We start from the raw sequence: 18,891 nt of genomic DNA, 5'->3' as shown, positions 1-18,891 counted from the left end.
TGACAGGTCAATCGCATTCCCAGCAGCCAGTCAGGCAGGTTAAGAGGGATACTTGTACTGCTGTAATAAATATTCATTATAATTTCTTTAATCTCCTCTTAGCCCTGATGTGTAATGCACAGTTAAGGCTATATTTTGCAGCCTGCCTGTAACCGGCAACAGTATCATGAGTTATTCCACCGCTCAGAATTACAAGCTTTCTGGGGGGGAAATAAAAATGCAATTAGCCACATTTTCTTTTAATTATTTCGGCGCCGTTGGATTCGTTAGGGATGGTTTTCACTCCATCTCTGACCTCCTGTTGTACCTGCCAGCAGAAATACGGTGCGTGAAATCCACTTAGACTTTTCAAAAACAAAAGCTTAATTCAAAAGCAAGAACTCCCCTACCACCCCCGCCCCCCCCAACCCCCAACCCAGCTACTACAGAGACACCGCACCCCGAATCCCAAACCAGGGTAGGGGGGTGATTCAGGTTTCGGCGCGCACCGGAGACAGATCGAGGTTCTGTTCGGGGTCGGGAAGGGAGGTTTGTGTAGGGGTGTGTGTGCTGTAGCAATATTTCCTTCTACGCTTCCCAGGCAGGGGTGAAATAACAGTGAGACACAAAGCCTTCGGGTGAGAAATTAAAAATATTAGCATATTTATTACAGCAACAGGAAGTCCAAAATGTGTACATCTTTAACAAGCTCATAGAAACCTGCATGAGTAGGGAAAATAAGCACAGGGGCATGAAGGAACAGGAAAACAGTCTGACTAAGGAGCAGAAAACCTTTACAGCAGAGACGGAGCCTGACTGTGAGGAAGGGGTCGCCCTCATTTCTCACAGTGACGCCAGGTCTGCCGCAGTGCCAAGCTGTGGCCCCTGAGCTCCAGCCGGGCCCCTCATTGTCCCCGTGCAGGTTTCGTGCTCATCATCAGCAAGGGCATCATACAGAATGGAATCCAGTTCACTTCCTGACCCTGTCCCCCCTCCCACAGATAAGCCTGACAGTCGCGGAAGAGCATGAAGGCTCACACACACAATAGTTTTACACCTCCTTATGCCGGGGCCTTGCTGCCAGTGTGAACCGGTGAACCACGGATAACTCTCCGAGCTGCCAATCACCGTCTGCTGCCGCTCCCGATAAGAACCCCCACCCCATCCTTTCTGCCATTGTATATGTTGCATGTGTGACGGAACAATCCTTGAGTGACGTTTGGGTCGCTTATTTTTTTTTAATCCTTAGTTTTTGGAGATTCACCCCCCCAGGTCCACCACTGATGCTTAATTAACATGCAGACGTTTCTCCTGTCTTGCGACGCCATGGCCTTGGGTAAACTTGACGTCATACGCAGAACCTGGAATTCAGTTGTCCTCTGGACATGATGAACTGACATTTTTCTTTTTTAGCTTAATCTCTGAACCCCCCCCCCCCCCCCCCAAAAAAAATAAAATACACGTCATCCCTACCAGCCATAGAACATTGTATAAAAGGAATAACATTCTCTCTGTTAAATTAGATGTTGCCTAAGATGTATATTAGCAGCCTTGAAGCTGGAAGATATCTGAGAGAGCCTCACTTAAAATCCATGTGCATCACGTATAAATCATACTATTGCTTTTACATTAAGTTACATTAAGAGTATCTATCTGTGCCACTTACAGAGACTCAAGAACGACCGGAACATCTTGGGACGAAACGACTGTATGCATCTGGGTACATTGTCACCATTAATCAACACGCGCCTCTATGGACACACACACGGCATCAGATGGACGCTGTTTACCACAGTACAAGGAGCTCGGGGAGGGTGTTGCCGCAGCTCACGTTTTAACACACTCTGCATTTTAAACGAATCGCCTGCCGCCTCACAAAGGATCATGGGAGCGAATAGAGACGTACGCTTCAATGACTCTCCAATTTAGGGGAGTTCACAACTTATTAGCAGAAGAAGGATCAAACGTGTCTTGTTTATAGATTGTGATGGGCTTATTCGGCGGAATAATCCGGATAAGTAAACATGGGGGGGCGATGCGAAGATGACATTGCTCCATGTGAGCATGTACTCTCAAAAAAACCTGGATGCTAATACAAGCCTTCGTAATTATAGCAGTTGTCACCATGATCTAAAATGTGATTATCGTATGACGGTTTGCGGCTTTTTTTTTGGGGGTGGGGTGGGGGGGGCTATTCACTGAAGGTGCTGGGAGTAAAAAAAAATAGCTGAACACGATCTTCGCGATCCCTCCCCAGAAAATGTTGTAAGACACGGCACATGTGTAATTCAAGAGAGATAAGAAGCTCCGCGGATTATGAATCTGGACAGAGCCAGCTGACATCACATATCCAATGGAAGACGCCCTGGGAATGTCCAGCAGGTCTGACAGGCCTCTGACTGTCTCTTGGAGATACAACAGCTGCCTGTTCCTCTAGGTTAAATTTAATATGTGATTTGAAAGGACCCTGATCAACCCTGACCTTCGACCCATAGACTTTTCTCTGAATCCCACAACATGATTCGCTGTTAGCCTTTTTTGAGTCCATAAAGGCTATATATGCACACGATGGCCCGTAACACAGGACGCATGGATTTAAAGGAACGGATGGGACAGTAAATAAGGCATTTAAATGTCAAGTAGTTTTTTTTTTTTTTACCACTTGCGTGACACTGCAGTCACCGTGACCTATCAGTCAACAACGGAACTAAGTATCCATGCTACATTCCACAAATCAGTGCTCCAACACTGTTGCCTGCTGACCAATGAATTCAAACACATCCCCTAGGGGTTCTCCTTCTTCTAAATAAAAGTACATCATTACAAACATTCTACACTCTTAAATCAACACTGTACATTTTTACACTATGATACAACAATCTAGTTATTTATTTCCTGGAGGTTTGTTGCTGTAACAACTTTTCTTTTGAAAAACACACATTGATTGGTGGTATATCTCTAAGGTTCTAGAGCCTAGACAAGTTGGGTATGGCTGTTTGTACTTGCATGCATTTCTCTGCGGGTCCCATTTTACCATAATCCAGTGCTTGATTGGGATTCAGAGTCCAACTCCATGCTTGGATTCACTGTGGCAGTTTTAGAGTTGAAAATACCTGCTTTGTTGCCTCAGGTTCGGTGTCAGGGGTGGGGGTGTGGGGGTGTGGGGCGGGCTCCTTCAACCTGGGGCTTTTGCCTAAAAACATCTGTATTTAACTATTGAAAGACCAAAATACTGGGGAAAATGGAAAATTGGGGAAATAAAACATAAAGATCAAGCAGCTGTATTTGAGTGCTCCAGCCTGAATGGATCTTTCTGAGGTAAGTAATTGGGTTTCTGGATAACAGCACAGACAGCCATACGCATGTGGTCTAGGCGGGGTGTTGGTTTGTAGACTGCCAGTAACTGCTAGCCGCTCCATTAACATTGTGGCCTCATTGAATGAGGACCAAGGAGGACATAGCAGTACATTCACGAAAGTGATTTCATAGTGCTGGTCCTCACACATATATATATATATATATACATGGAGACTTGTGAGGGGCCATAAACCCACACATACAGTAGATGGGTCGGGTCTCCACCACTGGGCATCACGGGTCACGTGACGTGGGACGAGGTCATTCTGAAATGGAATGGTTCTGGGCCTCAGCCCAGTGTGCTGCGCAGAGCACGTGTCAATGCACTTGAGCAAACACAGATCACCTGACCCCCGAAAGAACGAAAAGGAAACGAGATGTGAAGCAGACAGTCAAATAAAACGTCCAAATGACCGTATGCTAAACTCCACATGCCAAATTTGGCTGTTTTTTTGTTTGTTTTTGTTTTTCTGGGATGCTTGGTGGTGACCTAATGTAGATCAGTCTCTGGTTCTCTGGGTGTCCTGGCTGTTGCGGTTGGTGCTACGTGCTCGAACGGAGGGTGGAGTGCTTTCAGCGAGGTAACATCCAGTGCAGGATGAGTGGTGAAGCCTGTCGGTTGAAAGTAACGAGGGACTCTTCTCGCAGTTCTCACCTTCTCCTGGTCTCTCTCCTCCTCTACCATCTCATTCTGTCTGCTTGGGGTGGGGAGCTGTGTTACACTTGGACATGAGTCCCTTGTGTCTGCAGACTCTGTATGCTGCTGAGGATCTTCTTCTGGTGTCCGGCCAGCGTCACGCCCATCTTCCCCAGCTCGCTGTGAGGAGAACAGGGCCGTGGGGGGGAGGTAGCGGGTACAATAAAAAACAAAATGTCATAAACCTGTCCAGCTATGGGGACACCGCTGGAATGACACCATTGTCCTTCAAGAAAAAGATGTACTGAATCTTTAACAACCAGTTAGCTCGCTTTCCTTTTTGTCTTCTGGGTTTAGCTTAACGGGCATTTCTTGACTGACAGTCAGTAATTCGTTCCACAAACCCTTATGTAAGTCGGATTTACCTTCCCACACCATTTAAGAAACCTTATAGCAAAAAAACTCGCAAACCAAAAATATTCTAATACTAATGAATGCATATTAAATAAATTAAAATATAAAATGTAAATTTGCCTTCAGGTGTATGTCACCTTTTAGCGTTAGTGATTCTGGAATTCTGGAAACGATGTGTCTTTCTGTTAACTAAAATGCAAAAAACGAATATTCTGATTTGGCGGTTAACAGCGGTCTGGCGATGAGCTTAATCCCCAAAGTGCTGCCGACCCCCCCCTCCTTGCTCTCAGTGACCCAAACATCTCACCTCATGGTGTTAATGGTCTACCTGGGCCACCATCAAACACCTCTAAACAGCCGGCACACATGTGTCACTACACAAATCAGCCCGCTTTTATGGGGCTGCTGTTTTAACACCTGTCTGGAGGCCGGCTAAGCACTTCACAGAGGCTGCCCTGCGAAAGGAGATCGGTGGGACCATGGTTCTCTGTGTCCAGCTGGTTGAGGGGTGTCCCAGATGGGGAACTGCTGTTGAGCCTTTAAGGAGAGCTTGACTTACAACGGCTTCGTTTGTCATCCTTCTGCATGACGCTATGCGGTTAGACACATTTATGCTATAAACTTAATCTTTCTTCAGTATTCAGCCGTTATGTTACTGTGTAAATATATGGTCAAGCCAGTTTCCATAATGAGATCTCAGCGTGTTGAAGTGCCTGTAGATGGCTTCTGCCCCCTGGCCAGTTAACGTTGAGCGTAGGGGACCAGTGGCGTGACGGACCTGATGTTGATGAAAAGCAGAGAGTCCAGTGTGACGTATCCTGCGCTTGCGAAGTGCTCCTTGTACTGGCCCATCTTGATAGAGTCAAGCCAGTCCTCAACTGTGCTGGCAGGAGGTTCTGGGGAGGCAGGATCCTCCCTGTGGGGCGTGGGGCGAGCACATGGCGTCGTCACGTTTGCAAAACACAACTTCAGGAATCGCCTCCCTGTGTGCTAAGACAACTTAAACAGTTTGCTTCATTTGTTGAGCGACTGGGGTAGTGCTGGTTGTGTATTTGCAAGGAGAGATGGGGGGAGTGAAGCTGGTGCCCGATTCAACATTAGCTGAAAACGAGAAGCGAGAGCGGCGAGAAAACCACTGCTTTAATTCCGGCTGTCAAGCTAACAGCCGCTGGAGGACGGGGAGGACACTAAGTGACAGGCAGCACAGAGAGGAATTGCAGAAAAGCCCTCTTTGAGCTCAGGGTGCATCTGACAGGTGTGAGAAATAATTTAGAGCCTTGTGATTCAAAACAAACCCACATCCTTTCTATTTCTTGATCCGCATAAAGCGAAGGGTCTCATTGAGGTTCACGTTGAGCCATGAACTGGGCATAGAGGACAGTACGTGCCCAAATTTGTTTGTTTAACTTTTGGGAAGGACAGAGTGCTATGCCTGCCTTCGAGTAGGCCATGTAGAGTTATTTCAACAGGTGTAGGAGTTGGTTGTGGACTGGCACAATGGTCAACCGATCCAGATAATGTTCTTCCTGAAGCTTGTTATTTAACACAAGCTAATATAGAAGTGCTTGCTGCCTTCATTGTTGGCGGTAATAATGACTTAGCAAGTGAGGGTGGGTTTGGACACGAAGTATCCAGGGGGGGGCTTACCAAACAGAGCTGTTGGCCAGCGGCCTCAGGTTGCCAGGACTACGAATCAGCTTGTCCAGGGCGTTGACAATCTGCCCGAAATTGGGCCGATCGCTACGGCCCTTCTCCCAGCAGTCCAGCATGAGTTGGTGCAGGACCAGGGGGCAGTCCATAGGGGCGGGCAGCCGGTAGCCCTCGTCGATGGCCTTGATCACCTGGAGCACCGTGACAGAGGCACACTTAGGACCACATGCGACAATTTCACACACTGAGCCTTACAAAGAGGGAGATGTATTTCCATTGTCCTTCCCTGAATGATGCCCCCTGCTGAGGGATGTACGTGACAGGCAACCTGAAAGTGGTTACAAAAAAAATCATTCCTCCACGCCATAAAAAACAGGGATAAAAATCAGTTACGAGGGTTTGGCGGAGGATTCCGCGACTTAACGACGATGGCTTTTTCAAACAATAATAAAAAAACACATGAAACGTGTAATAATATAACAGTGCCTCCTGTTTTACCAGCCTAGTAACCCTTGTAAAGGCCCAGCGAAGAGCCACCATTCGAGTGATCTTTGCAGACCCACTCCCCAAGACCCATCCATGAGGCCATGTGTTGAGGGCACTATTCCCAGTTTGGATGATTTTCCAGCAGGCCTTTAATAGTTCTCCAGTGCTTTGTTGGCACACATTACTGGGAAAGACTAAGACACTGTGGTATGAGTGGGAAATCAGATCAGAGATTAGAGAATAGATCTGGATTCTGAGTACAGCCTGAATGCTGAAATAGACAGATGTTTGCCCAATAAATACCTAATTAGTTTACCTTAAGCTGAGCAAGGCCTCCCATCCTGCTTTCGTTTTTGTTTTTTTCAAAGGTTTCATCAGAGTATGGACTTGGTGAACCTCTCTTTCTCCCTCTCTGCCTCTCAGCAATACAGATATGCCATGTGAGAGGTGACCCAGGCGGCCGTGGGGAAAACTGAAATGAATCGCAGCCCCGAGGATGGGCCGCTGATGATGTCTAAATCATAGTGCAGATGAAAACACGCGTGTGTGCGCACGTAGGGCTGGAAGATGAAGGATCTCTCTCCTAGGCCTGATTAATTCAAATATCCACAGTGGAAGGAGAGCCAACCTGGTTTGATTTATTGTAGCCTCTCATTCCTACAGGTCAGAGGGATATTCCGGCCGGCACACTCACATCCTGATTGGACATCTCCCAGTAGGGCCGCTCGCCGTACGAGATGACCTCCCACATGACGATGCCGTAGCTCCACACGTCGCTGGCGGATGTGAACTTCCGGTAAGCGATGGCCTCGGGGGCTGTCCACCTGATGGGGATCTTCCCCCCCTGAAACAAATAAACATGGATAAACAAAACACAGCAGGAAGTGAGTGCGTTGCACCTATTTTCTTTTCTTTCTTTTTTTTTTTTACTTCTTTGTCCATCCCCCCAAGTTCTGAAAACAACAGAAACTGCTTGTGTCAGCCCATGTCGCTGTGTGAGGGAAGGAATCGTCTTTTTTTAAAAAATGACTCCTTTGACCATTAGCACATGGACCCTGCACCTTCCCCTAGACTCAGGACGCGCCTTCATACAAACCCGAAACTAAAGAGCCACATCTCTCACACGTGTTTTCACATGTATGTGCTGAAAAACTAGTCGGTTGGTTGAAAACAAACCTGGTTCGGTTGTGCTACAGACCCGTGATGCTCCTTGATGTTGCATAATATTTTTTTTTTGCGCCTCTACATTATATTTTTAAAGGTAGAGGACAACAGCCACTCACTGCTCAGACAGAAGTAAAGGAGTCGGAAACACAGGGTGGTCTTACCCTGGTGGTGTAGGCGGCCTCCGGGTCGTCCTCCAGCACACGGGACAGGCCGAAGTCGGACACCTTGCACACCAGGTTGCTGTTGACCAGGATGTTCCTGGCGGCCAGGTCGCGGTGCACGTAGCTCATGTCCGACAGGTACTTCATGCCTGAGGCGATGCCACGCAGCATGCCCACCAGCTGGATCACCGTGAACTGACCGTCGTGTTTCTGCGGAGGAGGGTGGGGTGAGAGCAGAGAAGCAGGGAGGCTGGTCAAGTCCATGCACATGTGAAATGGCCTCCAATTTGATGGGGTGCAGAGCGGGAAATGCCTGCTAGCCCCCAGCAGGATTTGTGTTTGTATTCAGGTGTAAAAACACCTCTAGCTGTGTAAATGGGGACGGAGTAGAAGAAGGTCTCCAGCTGTGATTTCGCTTTGGGATCTGTTCCTGGATCTGCTATGCCTCTCTCCTTGATCCCGCTCACCTCCCCCAGTAGCTGGCTTTCAGTGAAACGGGAGAAACGCATCTGATCGCACGGCTGTGGTCACCAGCACAGACCAAGCTGTCTGTATTTACCGAAATGATGTCACCGTTACCAAGAGCAGCAAGTCCACTGTCTCCAGTCTGAAATCGGTACCGGTAATGTAATCTAGTTAAAACGCTGTGTTTCTGTGTGAAGCAGCATCAATTTCCAACGTGTCCTCCTCCCCGAATATGGAAGGTAAGCTAATTATGGCATATTCTCTAAAAACCGAAAAGCCCTGATTAATGAACACCTCCAATCAATACCTTTACTTCCTTTATCTGCCTCTCCAAACGCTTTTACTTACTGTAAGAGCTGTCAGGACAGAAATGTTTGGCTTTGCCAGTGAGTGATGCTTAATTGATCTATGTCCTAATTAAACACATATATTCTGAGGAGCAGGCTATGATCTATTACCCATAAAACTGATACAGTAATTAAATTAGCTTTTATGTAGGCTTTGTGGATTATTTATGATGTTTCATTATGTCCTCCGTGGGGAAATCGAAGGTTTTAGACAGGACGTCTCTTTTTTTTCTCTCTTTTTTTGTCTGTTTTAATTTTCATTCCAGTTCGTTTGCAATTAGGCGAGCCGTGCTTTCAAACAGAGCATGTTTGCTTGGTCTAATGAAATTAGGACCCTCGCTCCTTTCTTTGCGATCAAACGCTCCATAAATTCACAGGCATGTCTTTTGCACGTGTGCGATCAGCCTCAGTGTGGTCTTGCACTGGATGCATCAGGACCAGAACTCCCCCAGTAACATTGCTATTTTTATAGATAAATTCATATGGACATTAACTAGAGTGATTCTGCTTAAGTTGTTTGCACAACAGTGGAACAGCCGAATTCCTCCCGGGATTCGAATGTGGAGCCATTTAATCATAATTCATCACACACACACACACACATACACACTCACACCAGCTGTCTCACTTACAAACCTTCACACTCAAAGATAATCATCACCATATCAACGCATTGCAAACTTATTCTTTGCCACGCCAGCGAAAGGGGGCCAGCTCACCTTCAGGAAGGAGTCCAGGGATCCGTTCTCCATGTACTCCGTTATGATCATCACCGGTTTACCTGGGATAGAAGACAAAACACTGGGATGTGCGTTCAGGACATTAACTATGGGCCACGAGAAAAAAAAAAAATCAAGAGAAAAATGTTTCTTTGCAAGGTCCCTTTGTAGACTGTGGATTATCACCGTAGAACATCTGAGCGGACTTAAGGATGGCCACGTGTTACAGACAGTGTCAGGAGAATGAAACGTGCCCAGCTACAGCCATCCCTGTTATTCATTATGACAGTCCTTAATCAAAGCCTTCAATAAATGTCAGGACATAATTAGAGCAGGGAATTCACCAAGGATATCTTTGTCCAGAAATCCCATGAATGTTAATGAGCTCCTGCGATCCTTAGGGGGCTGGGTGAGGGGTTGAGTGTTTTGGGGGAGGGGGGAGGAGGAGACATGGAGCCGGCTGTGGTAAATCTTCGCAGAGGCGTTCTGATCAGCGGTGGGTGCTCATGTCCTGGGTGTTGGCTGTGCGTGGCATTAATCTCCTGATTGGCCGTGCCTGTCTGAATCGCACTTCCTACATGTGTCAGGGCCATTGCTTGGGACTTGAGCCCCCAAACCCTTAGGCCGATAAACAGTTTGTCCCTGTACTAAGACCCAGATTCCCAGTCTGTCACACCTCTGCCAAGCAGGAAGAAGCTGGCAGCTCTGTGTCTGGGCATCGAACCTATAACCTTTTGGTGCCAAGTTGCAGTCTGAAGTCTGAAGGTTTTGTGCCCAAACAGCTAATTACACCCTTAAATGGAAATCAAGTTCTTAATTTCTACATAAATTATTCTGCATTGAAAAGGATGCTGGGAATGTTTTCTACTCTCAAGAACAGCTGTTACATGCATGAAGATATAAACAAAGACGATCATTGCAAGTGGCGTCTGGTATTGTGTGTTTTCCAGCCCGCCAAGACATGGGATGCTCCCAGCAAAGCATGCTGGGAAGGATGGAAGCCCACAAGGATCGGCGTGGTAGTGGATGCACGGCCGGGACTGTGTCCGTCGTCCATGTTCACCCATCCGTCTCTGCTGCATTTCCATGTTCCACCCGGCCAGAGGCAGCAGGTGTGAGGAGGGCGACGGGAAGATTGCAACAGCTGCCCTACAGTGAGTAGCTGTCTGGGGCCAGGACTTGTAAATGAAGGCGATGCCAGCCGTGATGAATTGGCCTCATTTCTCCAGTCTGAAGGCACTAATGCTGGGAAGCCTGAGGGGGACTGAGGGATGGGGATGGGGGGGGCAGCCAGGGTCAATAACCGCGCAGAAGAAGCACACCGCGGGAAGCCTGGACACCAAACCGCCCGGGTGAGGCCTGTTACACATCACCCAAATTAAATCACTATCTCTCCGTGATAAATTTCCTCCCCAAACCTCCACACTGCCTCCCCCCCCCCCAAAAGAGGAATCCAATTCCTTTTACTTTTATCCTGCAGACTAATGTCGCTGTCACTCCGGACACAGCAGGACAACTGAGGAAACTCAGGGTGGGGGGATGGTGGGGGGGACTGCGATGGCTGACCATCTGACGTCCGTTGTCAGCCCTCGGAATGAGCGCTCCATCACATAGATGGATGGGAGGGCCACGGGAATTGATCCTGTGGGAAATGCTGTGGTCTTGCTGGACAGACGCTGGTGACCGACTGGACTCAGCATGGTCAAGGTAGAAGTATTTCTGTATATCTATGTATGTGTGTCTGTCTGCCTGCAAGGATCTCATGGGTTAAATGACAGCTGTACTCTGATAGAGGCACATTTACCAGACTTAAATCCGGGCCTAAAAATCTGGGAAAATAGTCCAAGACAACAGATATAATGCTATTGCCATGACATATTTAGCACTATGTCAGGTATTCTGGGTAACGGCCTTCCTCAGGAGAATAAAAATAATAATAAAGGTTAAATCATTGATCTAATAAAAGGCTGGACGTGGAAAATCGCTTGGCCCGGGTGTAGAAGTCACTGCATGTTACACATGCGTTTTTGGTTCACTGCCCTGCTGATCAGAACCAGCACAATCTCTCCAATGACCGGGCCTCCGATAGCATCACAGTCCTAAGCCCAAACACGCCAGTCCCGGCTGGATGCCCTGACCGCTTAAGACAACAGTCCGTGAAACGTGGAAGGACCTCCAGAGGGCAGAACAACGACAGAGCACTTTGGATAGGCCTGACCAGTGTTACAGTCAGCTTTTAGTTTGTTATTGTTGGACAAATAGTTTGTATCTGCAGTGGTTGTGTTAATCTCTCTCAGCCATGTGCCCATTGCTCCATTTTTTTGTCATTTTGTTCACACTTTTGCCCATTTATACTGCTGAATGTTTTTTGTCTGTAGAACTTTAAGTTTAGTGCCTTAAAATGTAATCTCAAGTGTAGACCGTTCCTGAGACCAAACTGGTGGCCGTGAGGTTAAACGTCCTTCTTAACCACAGGGCTGTCGCCCCCACATGTCAAATCAATTTATGCACAGATGCCTCGACATCCCTCCCCAACATCCGATGAGACTCAGCCGCACTGCCGTGTAAAATGGGGCCTATGAGATAGACAGACCATGCCGTCCCACTCAGAGTGATGTATGCCCATAACTGCTGGCCCTCCTGTTGTTCCAGTGGCATCCAGAAACGACAGAAAAAAAAAAAAAGGTATCGTTTTCGTGCGTGAGGACAATCTGTTCCGCGCGGGGGTGATTTAAGGACATGATGCTTTTCCTCCCAAGTGAGCGTGGAACGTTCAGAGGCACAGACATGACCTGCCATCGTCTGGGATCACATTACCGCGAGAAGCACTCCGGCTGTGACACCGGGACTGGGAACGGAAGGGGAGATTCTTCGGGAATGGGGTTTCCTGTTTCAGGAGTGATGGGGAGTGGGCAGAAATGGGATCGACATGGCGACCGCAAAAAAAAAAACAGAGGAGCCATTCGAAGAAAAACAACCAAGCCAAGGCACGGGAGTGGGGGATGAAAGAAAGAAAGCAGAGGCGGATATGGGTTTCGGGCTTGGCGTCTGGTCTTTGGTTGAGGTTACTGGGGGCAAAACGAAAGAGAACGCGCTCTTTTTTGCATAATGCACTGAATGAGGAACAGGCAAAACTAATCAGTATGTGAAACCCTGGTCACCATGCCCCCCCCCCACCTCCCACAGCCTACAATTACCTACTTACATGCACTGCATTCACCTTCTGTTTGACCTTTAGTTGCAACTGGATACTTCACTAATGCGATCTAAATTGGGTATTTTCTGCAGCAGTGCAGGAACAAAAGTCCTGGGACATAAACCTGTGGGTGTCATCCGGGGGGTGCGTTGGAAAATATATCCAAAGGTGAAAGGGCAGGCGCCGGTCAGGAAAGTCACAATGGTCCTTCAACCAACACATCATGTCCTGTCCGGATTCCACCAGAAGAAAGTCCGATAGCTACAGAACCTCAAGGTGTTCAAATTCCTCATCCCAGAGAAAGCGGGGGTTCGAACCACCGCCTCACCATGACAGCTCCACAGGATTGGAGGAAATGCAAACAGGGGTATGGATTTCTTACCTCAGCGGGGGTATGGCCTTTACAAAGGCTTTGCTAGCATTGAGCTCAAAGGAGCTCAGTCACACCTCGCATCTGCATGCTCCCTTGAGTGATATATTCAGCACACAAGTCAAGCTTATTAACAGGTTATTAATTAATTGTTTTTTTTTGTTTTTTTTGCCCTGGGGAGGTTGCGAGTCTTCCCACCACACCTGAAGAATGAATACGGGAACAAAGGGGGGGGTGTAATTGCATTGTGGCCTCACCTCCATCATTTATGAAACAATCAGACCCGGAAGGAGGTGTCCACAGTGGGAACCCAACATGCACGTTAGTGACAGGGACACAAGAAACAAGACCACAGAAACAGGAATTGTGCTCTTACAATCATCTCAAGGGCAATGGCAGGGAACGTGAGGCACGCCTTTTATTCTCGAGAAGGATTATTTATGAAAATACATACATTAAAAGGAAGGAGAGAGCCATTTGGGGTCCTCTCAGATGGTGACTGTTGATAAGTATTACCCAGTTGAATGTTACCTGATTAGCTGATTGTTAGCAAAATAAAGGGAAGATTGCAGAGATAATGATAGCTATTCCATTTTTTTTTTTAAACGTGTAGCGTGATAACGAACAAAAGGCCATTTTCAGCATCCTCCGTCAGCCTGCAATTTGCATCACAATGCGAATAATCAGGGCTTTACGTCACCTTCAAATATTTTCCCCATAAAATAACCTCATCTGAGAACCCGAGACGGATGACCTGCCGCCAATACGCACGTGTGCTATGGTGAACGCACTCTTTAAACGCATGCACACGCACACCCCCCAAATGCTGTCTTGCTTGTCCTCTTCTGATTGCACTTCGAGACGAGGTAACAGCCGAACAGCTGGGTCCTCAGTACAACCCTCCATCATCATGCACCGCCCCCCCCCCCCCCCCCACCACCACCAATCCGAGCTGTGATCTGTGAAATTGGTCTGGATCTGCTGCCATCATCCCCTATGTTGAGTGCCAGTGACCCCACCCCAGCCTTTGATGACATCACTGTGGAGCCCCTTATCCATGCTGTCTAGTCATGGGCGAGTGCAGAAAGCACACACCCTACACACGACACACACTTCCTACACAGCATGCCTCCCTGCTAAGCCTGACCCACCGCACGGCTCGATCATTCTTTTTGATTTAACGTCCCGCTAACGACGGCTCCTGGAATTTGCATAACATTAATGGGCTGCCTTTACTGGAAGAGCCCCAATTATGCAACATCTGCTTTTGAAGTACAGCTCTAACGGACTGCGAGAAGTTCTACAAATCCTTTAAAATGAACAAAGACGTTTTAGAATTAGCATTTTATATTAGACACGTTGAAGAAAAGAATCCGATTTTTTTATGTACATTATTGCATATTCATGACGCTGGGAAACACATTATGTTAACTGTTTAAATGATTAATATTCATTACCCTGTAACCACGAATAGTTACTTTGTTGTACTAGATTAGTGACTCGTGCCAATCATGATTGAGGGTGACAGACAAGTTTCTGCTGGGAAAAATGCCCATTTGCTTTCATACATTTTATTCGTTGGGGGACCATGGACAGCCTTGAGGATGTCACTGGGCATACGGCAAGGGACACGCTGGGTGGAATGTCAGTCCATCAAAGGGGAACACACACACACACTCCTGCACACAGTGGGAGAATTAGGCATGCCCATCCACATAACCTGCATGACTTTGCGAGAGGAATCTTAATGCAAACACAGCAGATTCCCAAAAAATCAAAAGCAGATAGAACCTCAGTTATGGGCAAACCATGCCCTTGTGTCTCAGCGGTATGTAAAAACTCACGCCATGCTGTCAGACAGAATGAAGGGTGAAAGTGCTCTCCCTTTCTCAACCTTGCACGCAACCGTTACAAAATAATTCATATTCATGTTCATACTCTAAAACTAGCAACAGAGATGGGAAGGTGGAGGGAAAGAAAAATCTGGAAAACATAGCTCCCTGCAATACCCGTAACTGCAATTGCTTTGACCATATTGGACTTTCACTCACATTTGGTGACCACGCCCTCCAGGTGGATGATGTTGGGGTGGTCGAACTGGCCCATGATGCTGGCCTCGCTCAGGAAGTCCCGCCTCTGCTTGTCGGTGTAGCCGGCCTTCAGGCTCTTGATGGCCACGCAGATCTCCCGCTTTCCCGGCAGCTTCAGCCGGCCGCTGCACACCTCGCCGAACTCCCCTGCACGTCGACACCAAGCCTATCCTTAGTATGTGGTGCCATGAGTATCACAACACATGTTTACATATATGTCTGCGTTTTGTGGACCATGAAGTTGGCAAGGATTTCAGCTTTTTTTTTTCCCCCCTGTTTCTTGGCCTGCTAAGAGCTCATGGGATATGAAAGTTTCAGATCAGTACTTCTCAACAGAGAAAAGCAGCTTCTTAGAAGTGGAAGAAAGGGACCCAAAGGGGGCTTCTTCTCCTTCAGCACACACACAGACGCAGACAAGCAGGAGTGGCAGCACTCTGAGCCAGGACTCTGTAAATATCTCTTTTAGGAGGTGGCCATTAACAGAGGTCAGAATCGGAGGATGACTTTAACTAGCCACGTGGAGGAAGTAAGGAATTCCTGTTGCAGCACATTTACGGACTTAAGACGAATTATGCAGCATTATCGGCATAAGACTTAAACCACGAAGAATGAATAAACCAGCTCTGTAGGGAACAAACCAGGCCCACAGACTACTCAGGTGCAACTAAAAAGTTCATGGATGTCTGTGCTCACAGTGTTGTGCTATTTCCTGCTTTGCCTGGCTGAAGTAGAAAAATTGCTTTGTCGATATAAATAGACAAACTTCACTCACCTGCCCCTATCACTCGCTCGATGCGGATACTGGATGCGTCAATCTCCTTGGCAAAATCTCGGACAGCTTGATTGGGGTCCTCGTAGGTGTGTGGGTGGATGTAGGTCCTGCTCCCTGGCAGCTTGACTGGCAGAGCAAGAGCGATCAGGATGGGAGGAGCAGATGAACGGAGATGGGGAGTTTTAGTCGGATTCTCTTGTTCATTATAAAGCCCTACACTTACTCAAAGAGGATCAGGCCACATTTTCAACATCATTAAGCCCTGCTCTCTTGGGTACATGGAAAAGTACGATTTTTAGTGGTAAGTATCCATCAAACAACACATGACGTCAATATAATCGTTCATCACAAGCCAGTGCGGAGCCAAGACTCATGGATCTTTACTTACTATTTGTCATCGGAATTACAAATGTCTGGGATAGTTTATATTCAGTATGGTTCTCGTGTCTTTGGAAGCAGCCATCCACTCAACAGATTATACGTTTAATGGAGCTGGTTCCTTATAAAAATACATGCGCAAGTGCCTAGTCTTAAATGGTTATTTGGAATCATTTCAACAGGCACAGCTTTAAATACTGGAGGTTTTAGGAAAATGTGCCCCTCCCCGAACTCTTACCACGCCCATGCTGGAACTGCATCTCTTCGTCGGGGTCTTGCTTGGCTTTGATGTATCCACAGTGTCTGAAATGGGGGGAGACGGACACGGCTAAGGGGTCCTGCACAAATGAGGCACAGCCGGGCGCAGATGCACTAAGCTGCGAAAGCGACGGCTTCTGCGGAAATGACTGCTTCCCCAAAGACGGCAGGCTTAATTCCAGTGACAACCTCCGCATGAACTGACAGCTTCTGTGCTGCCGGGAGTCTCTGAATGTGTGACACATAACTGAATCCAGGATGGGCAGTTTCTGCACAAACAGCCAGTTATTCTCAGATAATGGCCCTGACGACTCGGAGGGAGTCCATGGCTCTAAGGAACATCTGGGTCCTGGTCTCATATGGCATTTTGTGGTGACTGAACCCCATTTTGTTCTGCTTCTCTATGGGTCTGCTCACACACAACAGAGTCCTGTAGCCTACGGGCTAGAGTGTACAGCAACCTGACTGTTATGCCGCTAATTGGTTTCTGGCCCGTCATTAAGGACCATTGAGTTTGCTAATTGTTTTTATTCATCTCAAAAGGGAAATATGTCTAACATGGGATCCCTCATTAACATATCCTGATTAAAACAAGACGCGAGGAATTTCTGAAGGGGTGTTGCCGTAGTTGCCAGCACACTTTCCGAAAGTAATTGACCATCACGGCCATTCATATTTTGTGTTGCCTCCAAAAATGTTTCACGTTCGACTAAATATCCGAGCAGCCAAATCACAGGTATGTTTTGGTCCTTCTCCACTCGCTGAGACATACTCCAACATTTCTCAGGGCCGGGCTCCTGGAGGACACCACCAGGAATGGCCCAGCAGGCCACTTTTCGCTGGAGGCTCACTTTTATGATCTTGAGCTCTACTGCAGAATCTGTCTGCTCTGGAGAGGGCATACTCCGTCTGTCACTCTCTCTATCTCTCTCTCTCCATGAACCCCCGTGAGTCTGAAGACCCAAACACTGTGTCAGCCCATGACAGGAGAAGCCAAGAGAGCCCCCTCAACTTTGCCACCTGCGCCTCAACCACACCTGACCGGGAGCCATATCCTCTACGCGACCCTCAATAACCCTCGGCCTATATTACATTTTAAAATTTAATGTTCACTTTAGGACGACAGGAAGAGCGGAGGCAGAGGTGGCTCCTCATTCAGGTTTCACAATCCATACTGACTCTTTTTTTGTTATTTTCCCTCCCTTCTTACTTTTTAACATAAGGCAGAATTATTAATACGGTTTCTCACCGCGGAAGGCAAGTGAATGTCATGAGGCTTTCATTAGGCATGGTGTAGCCACACTGGAAATTAATATGAGTGCAGTGTTAGCGACAACACATGCTGCTGCAGGCAAATGGACTTTGGGTAGCTCTTAAACTAAGGCCTGTGGAGCCCAAGTCAGTAAGAACTGTGAAGGGCACTACATTGTATCATTAAGAGCGCCCCCTAGCAGCAGGAAAAAATTGGGGAGGTGAGGATCAACCACAGGCATTCTGATCAGCCGCCCCTACGCAAATCCTTCCAAGACACACAAAACTTTCATAATCACCCATCATTTAACTGTTCCATCTTGATCTGTATTTTATTTGGTTGGTTTAAACTGTAGTTGAACATCATGTATACACAGATAATTAGCTGCAGCGATGGAACCCCATCTGGACAAAGTTCCATCGCGGATGTCAGGGGACCAGGGGCCGGGGGCCGTCTGATGGGGATGATGCCGGATGGGGTGGCATGGAAGATTGTCTGGTTTGCCTGAGGCACTTATCAGAGAGCTAGGTCCATCAGGCTTAGTAAATATTACAGTCTATAGAGGAGAATGAATCACAGCAAACCTTGTGGCAATGTGTGTGTGTGTGTGTGTATTATCCCATTTTGTTTTTACATAAATGAGCAGAAGTAAATCTTTACATTGGAAAGGCAACCGGTTCACAACTTGCCCACCCTTTGTTGTAAACTCAGGCAAAGCTCAGGTAGAAGCAGCAGGAGGCACTGAATGGTCAGCAGACCCTCACGAGACAGAAGAGGAAACTGTTGGGAAGAGCTCATTGGGCTGCAGTCCGAGGTTTTATGTCACCTACTGAAAACCACTTAAACGTATAAAGAAAAACAACAACATGGAGGGCGACGGCGAATCCTTCAGCATGAGGTAGGGCAGGTGTATACTCAGGTAGCGCCGCTTTACTACCGCACACTCAAAGGAGCTGTAAAAACGTCTGAGAGACACTTCTGAATTATTGCCACAAGATAATGTTTAATTGCCCATCTCGGTTGTCTCGTGTCTCTTGCCTTATTGAAATGGTGTGAATCCAACCGCAGCCTTTCATTTGGCAATAAGCACATGACCTTGGAATTATACCCACTGTATACTAACCTCCCTCAGCACGACTGTTAAGGAGGTTTTTGTGGGGGTCTAGGGGAAGGAGCCACGTGTGAGATCAGCA

General features: G+C 47.4%; 1 protein-coding gene across 2 annotated transcripts in view; it reads right to left on the bottom strand.

Moving 5' to 3' along the window:
• Positions 1–612: 612 nt before the first annotated feature.
• epha4b (eph receptor A4b) overlaps positions 613–18,891 on the bottom strand; it is a 61,682-nt gene continuing 43,403 nt past the window's right edge. Inside the window, exons 9-17 of one of the 2 annotated variants that reach the window (XM_048989679.1) lie at positions 16,427–16,491; positions 15,811–15,936; positions 15,000–15,185; positions 9,383–9,444; positions 7,852–8,061; positions 7,218–7,367; positions 6,035–6,228; positions 5,166–5,303; positions 613–4,153 (exon numbers count right to left, since the gene is read on the bottom strand). In XM_048989679.1, the coding sequence (XP_048845636.1) occupies positions 4,054–4,153; positions 5,166–5,303; positions 6,035–6,228; positions 7,218–7,367; positions 7,852–8,061; positions 9,383–9,444; positions 15,000–15,185; positions 15,811–15,936; positions 16,427–16,491 (1,231 nt within the window). In that variant the 3' untranslated portion in view covers positions 613–4,053. The remainder of the gene's footprint in view (positions 4,154–5,165; positions 5,304–6,034; positions 6,229–7,217; positions 7,368–7,851; positions 8,062–9,382; positions 9,445–14,999; positions 15,186–15,810; positions 15,937–16,426; positions 16,492–18,891) is intronic. The other variant, XM_048989680.1, reaches the window with a different exon arrangement.

Source organism: Brienomyrus brachyistius, chromosome 21 (genome assembly GCF_023856365.1).
Source record: "Brienomyrus brachyistius isolate T26 chromosome 21, BBRACH_0.4, whole genome shotgun sequence".
In the NCBI taxonomy this organism is placed as follows: Eukaryota; Metazoa; Chordata; class Actinopteri; order Osteoglossiformes; family Mormyridae; genus Brienomyrus; species Brienomyrus brachyistius.
Note: the sequence above shows the minus strand (reverse complement) of the source record. Positions and strands in the feature narration are given on the sequence as shown.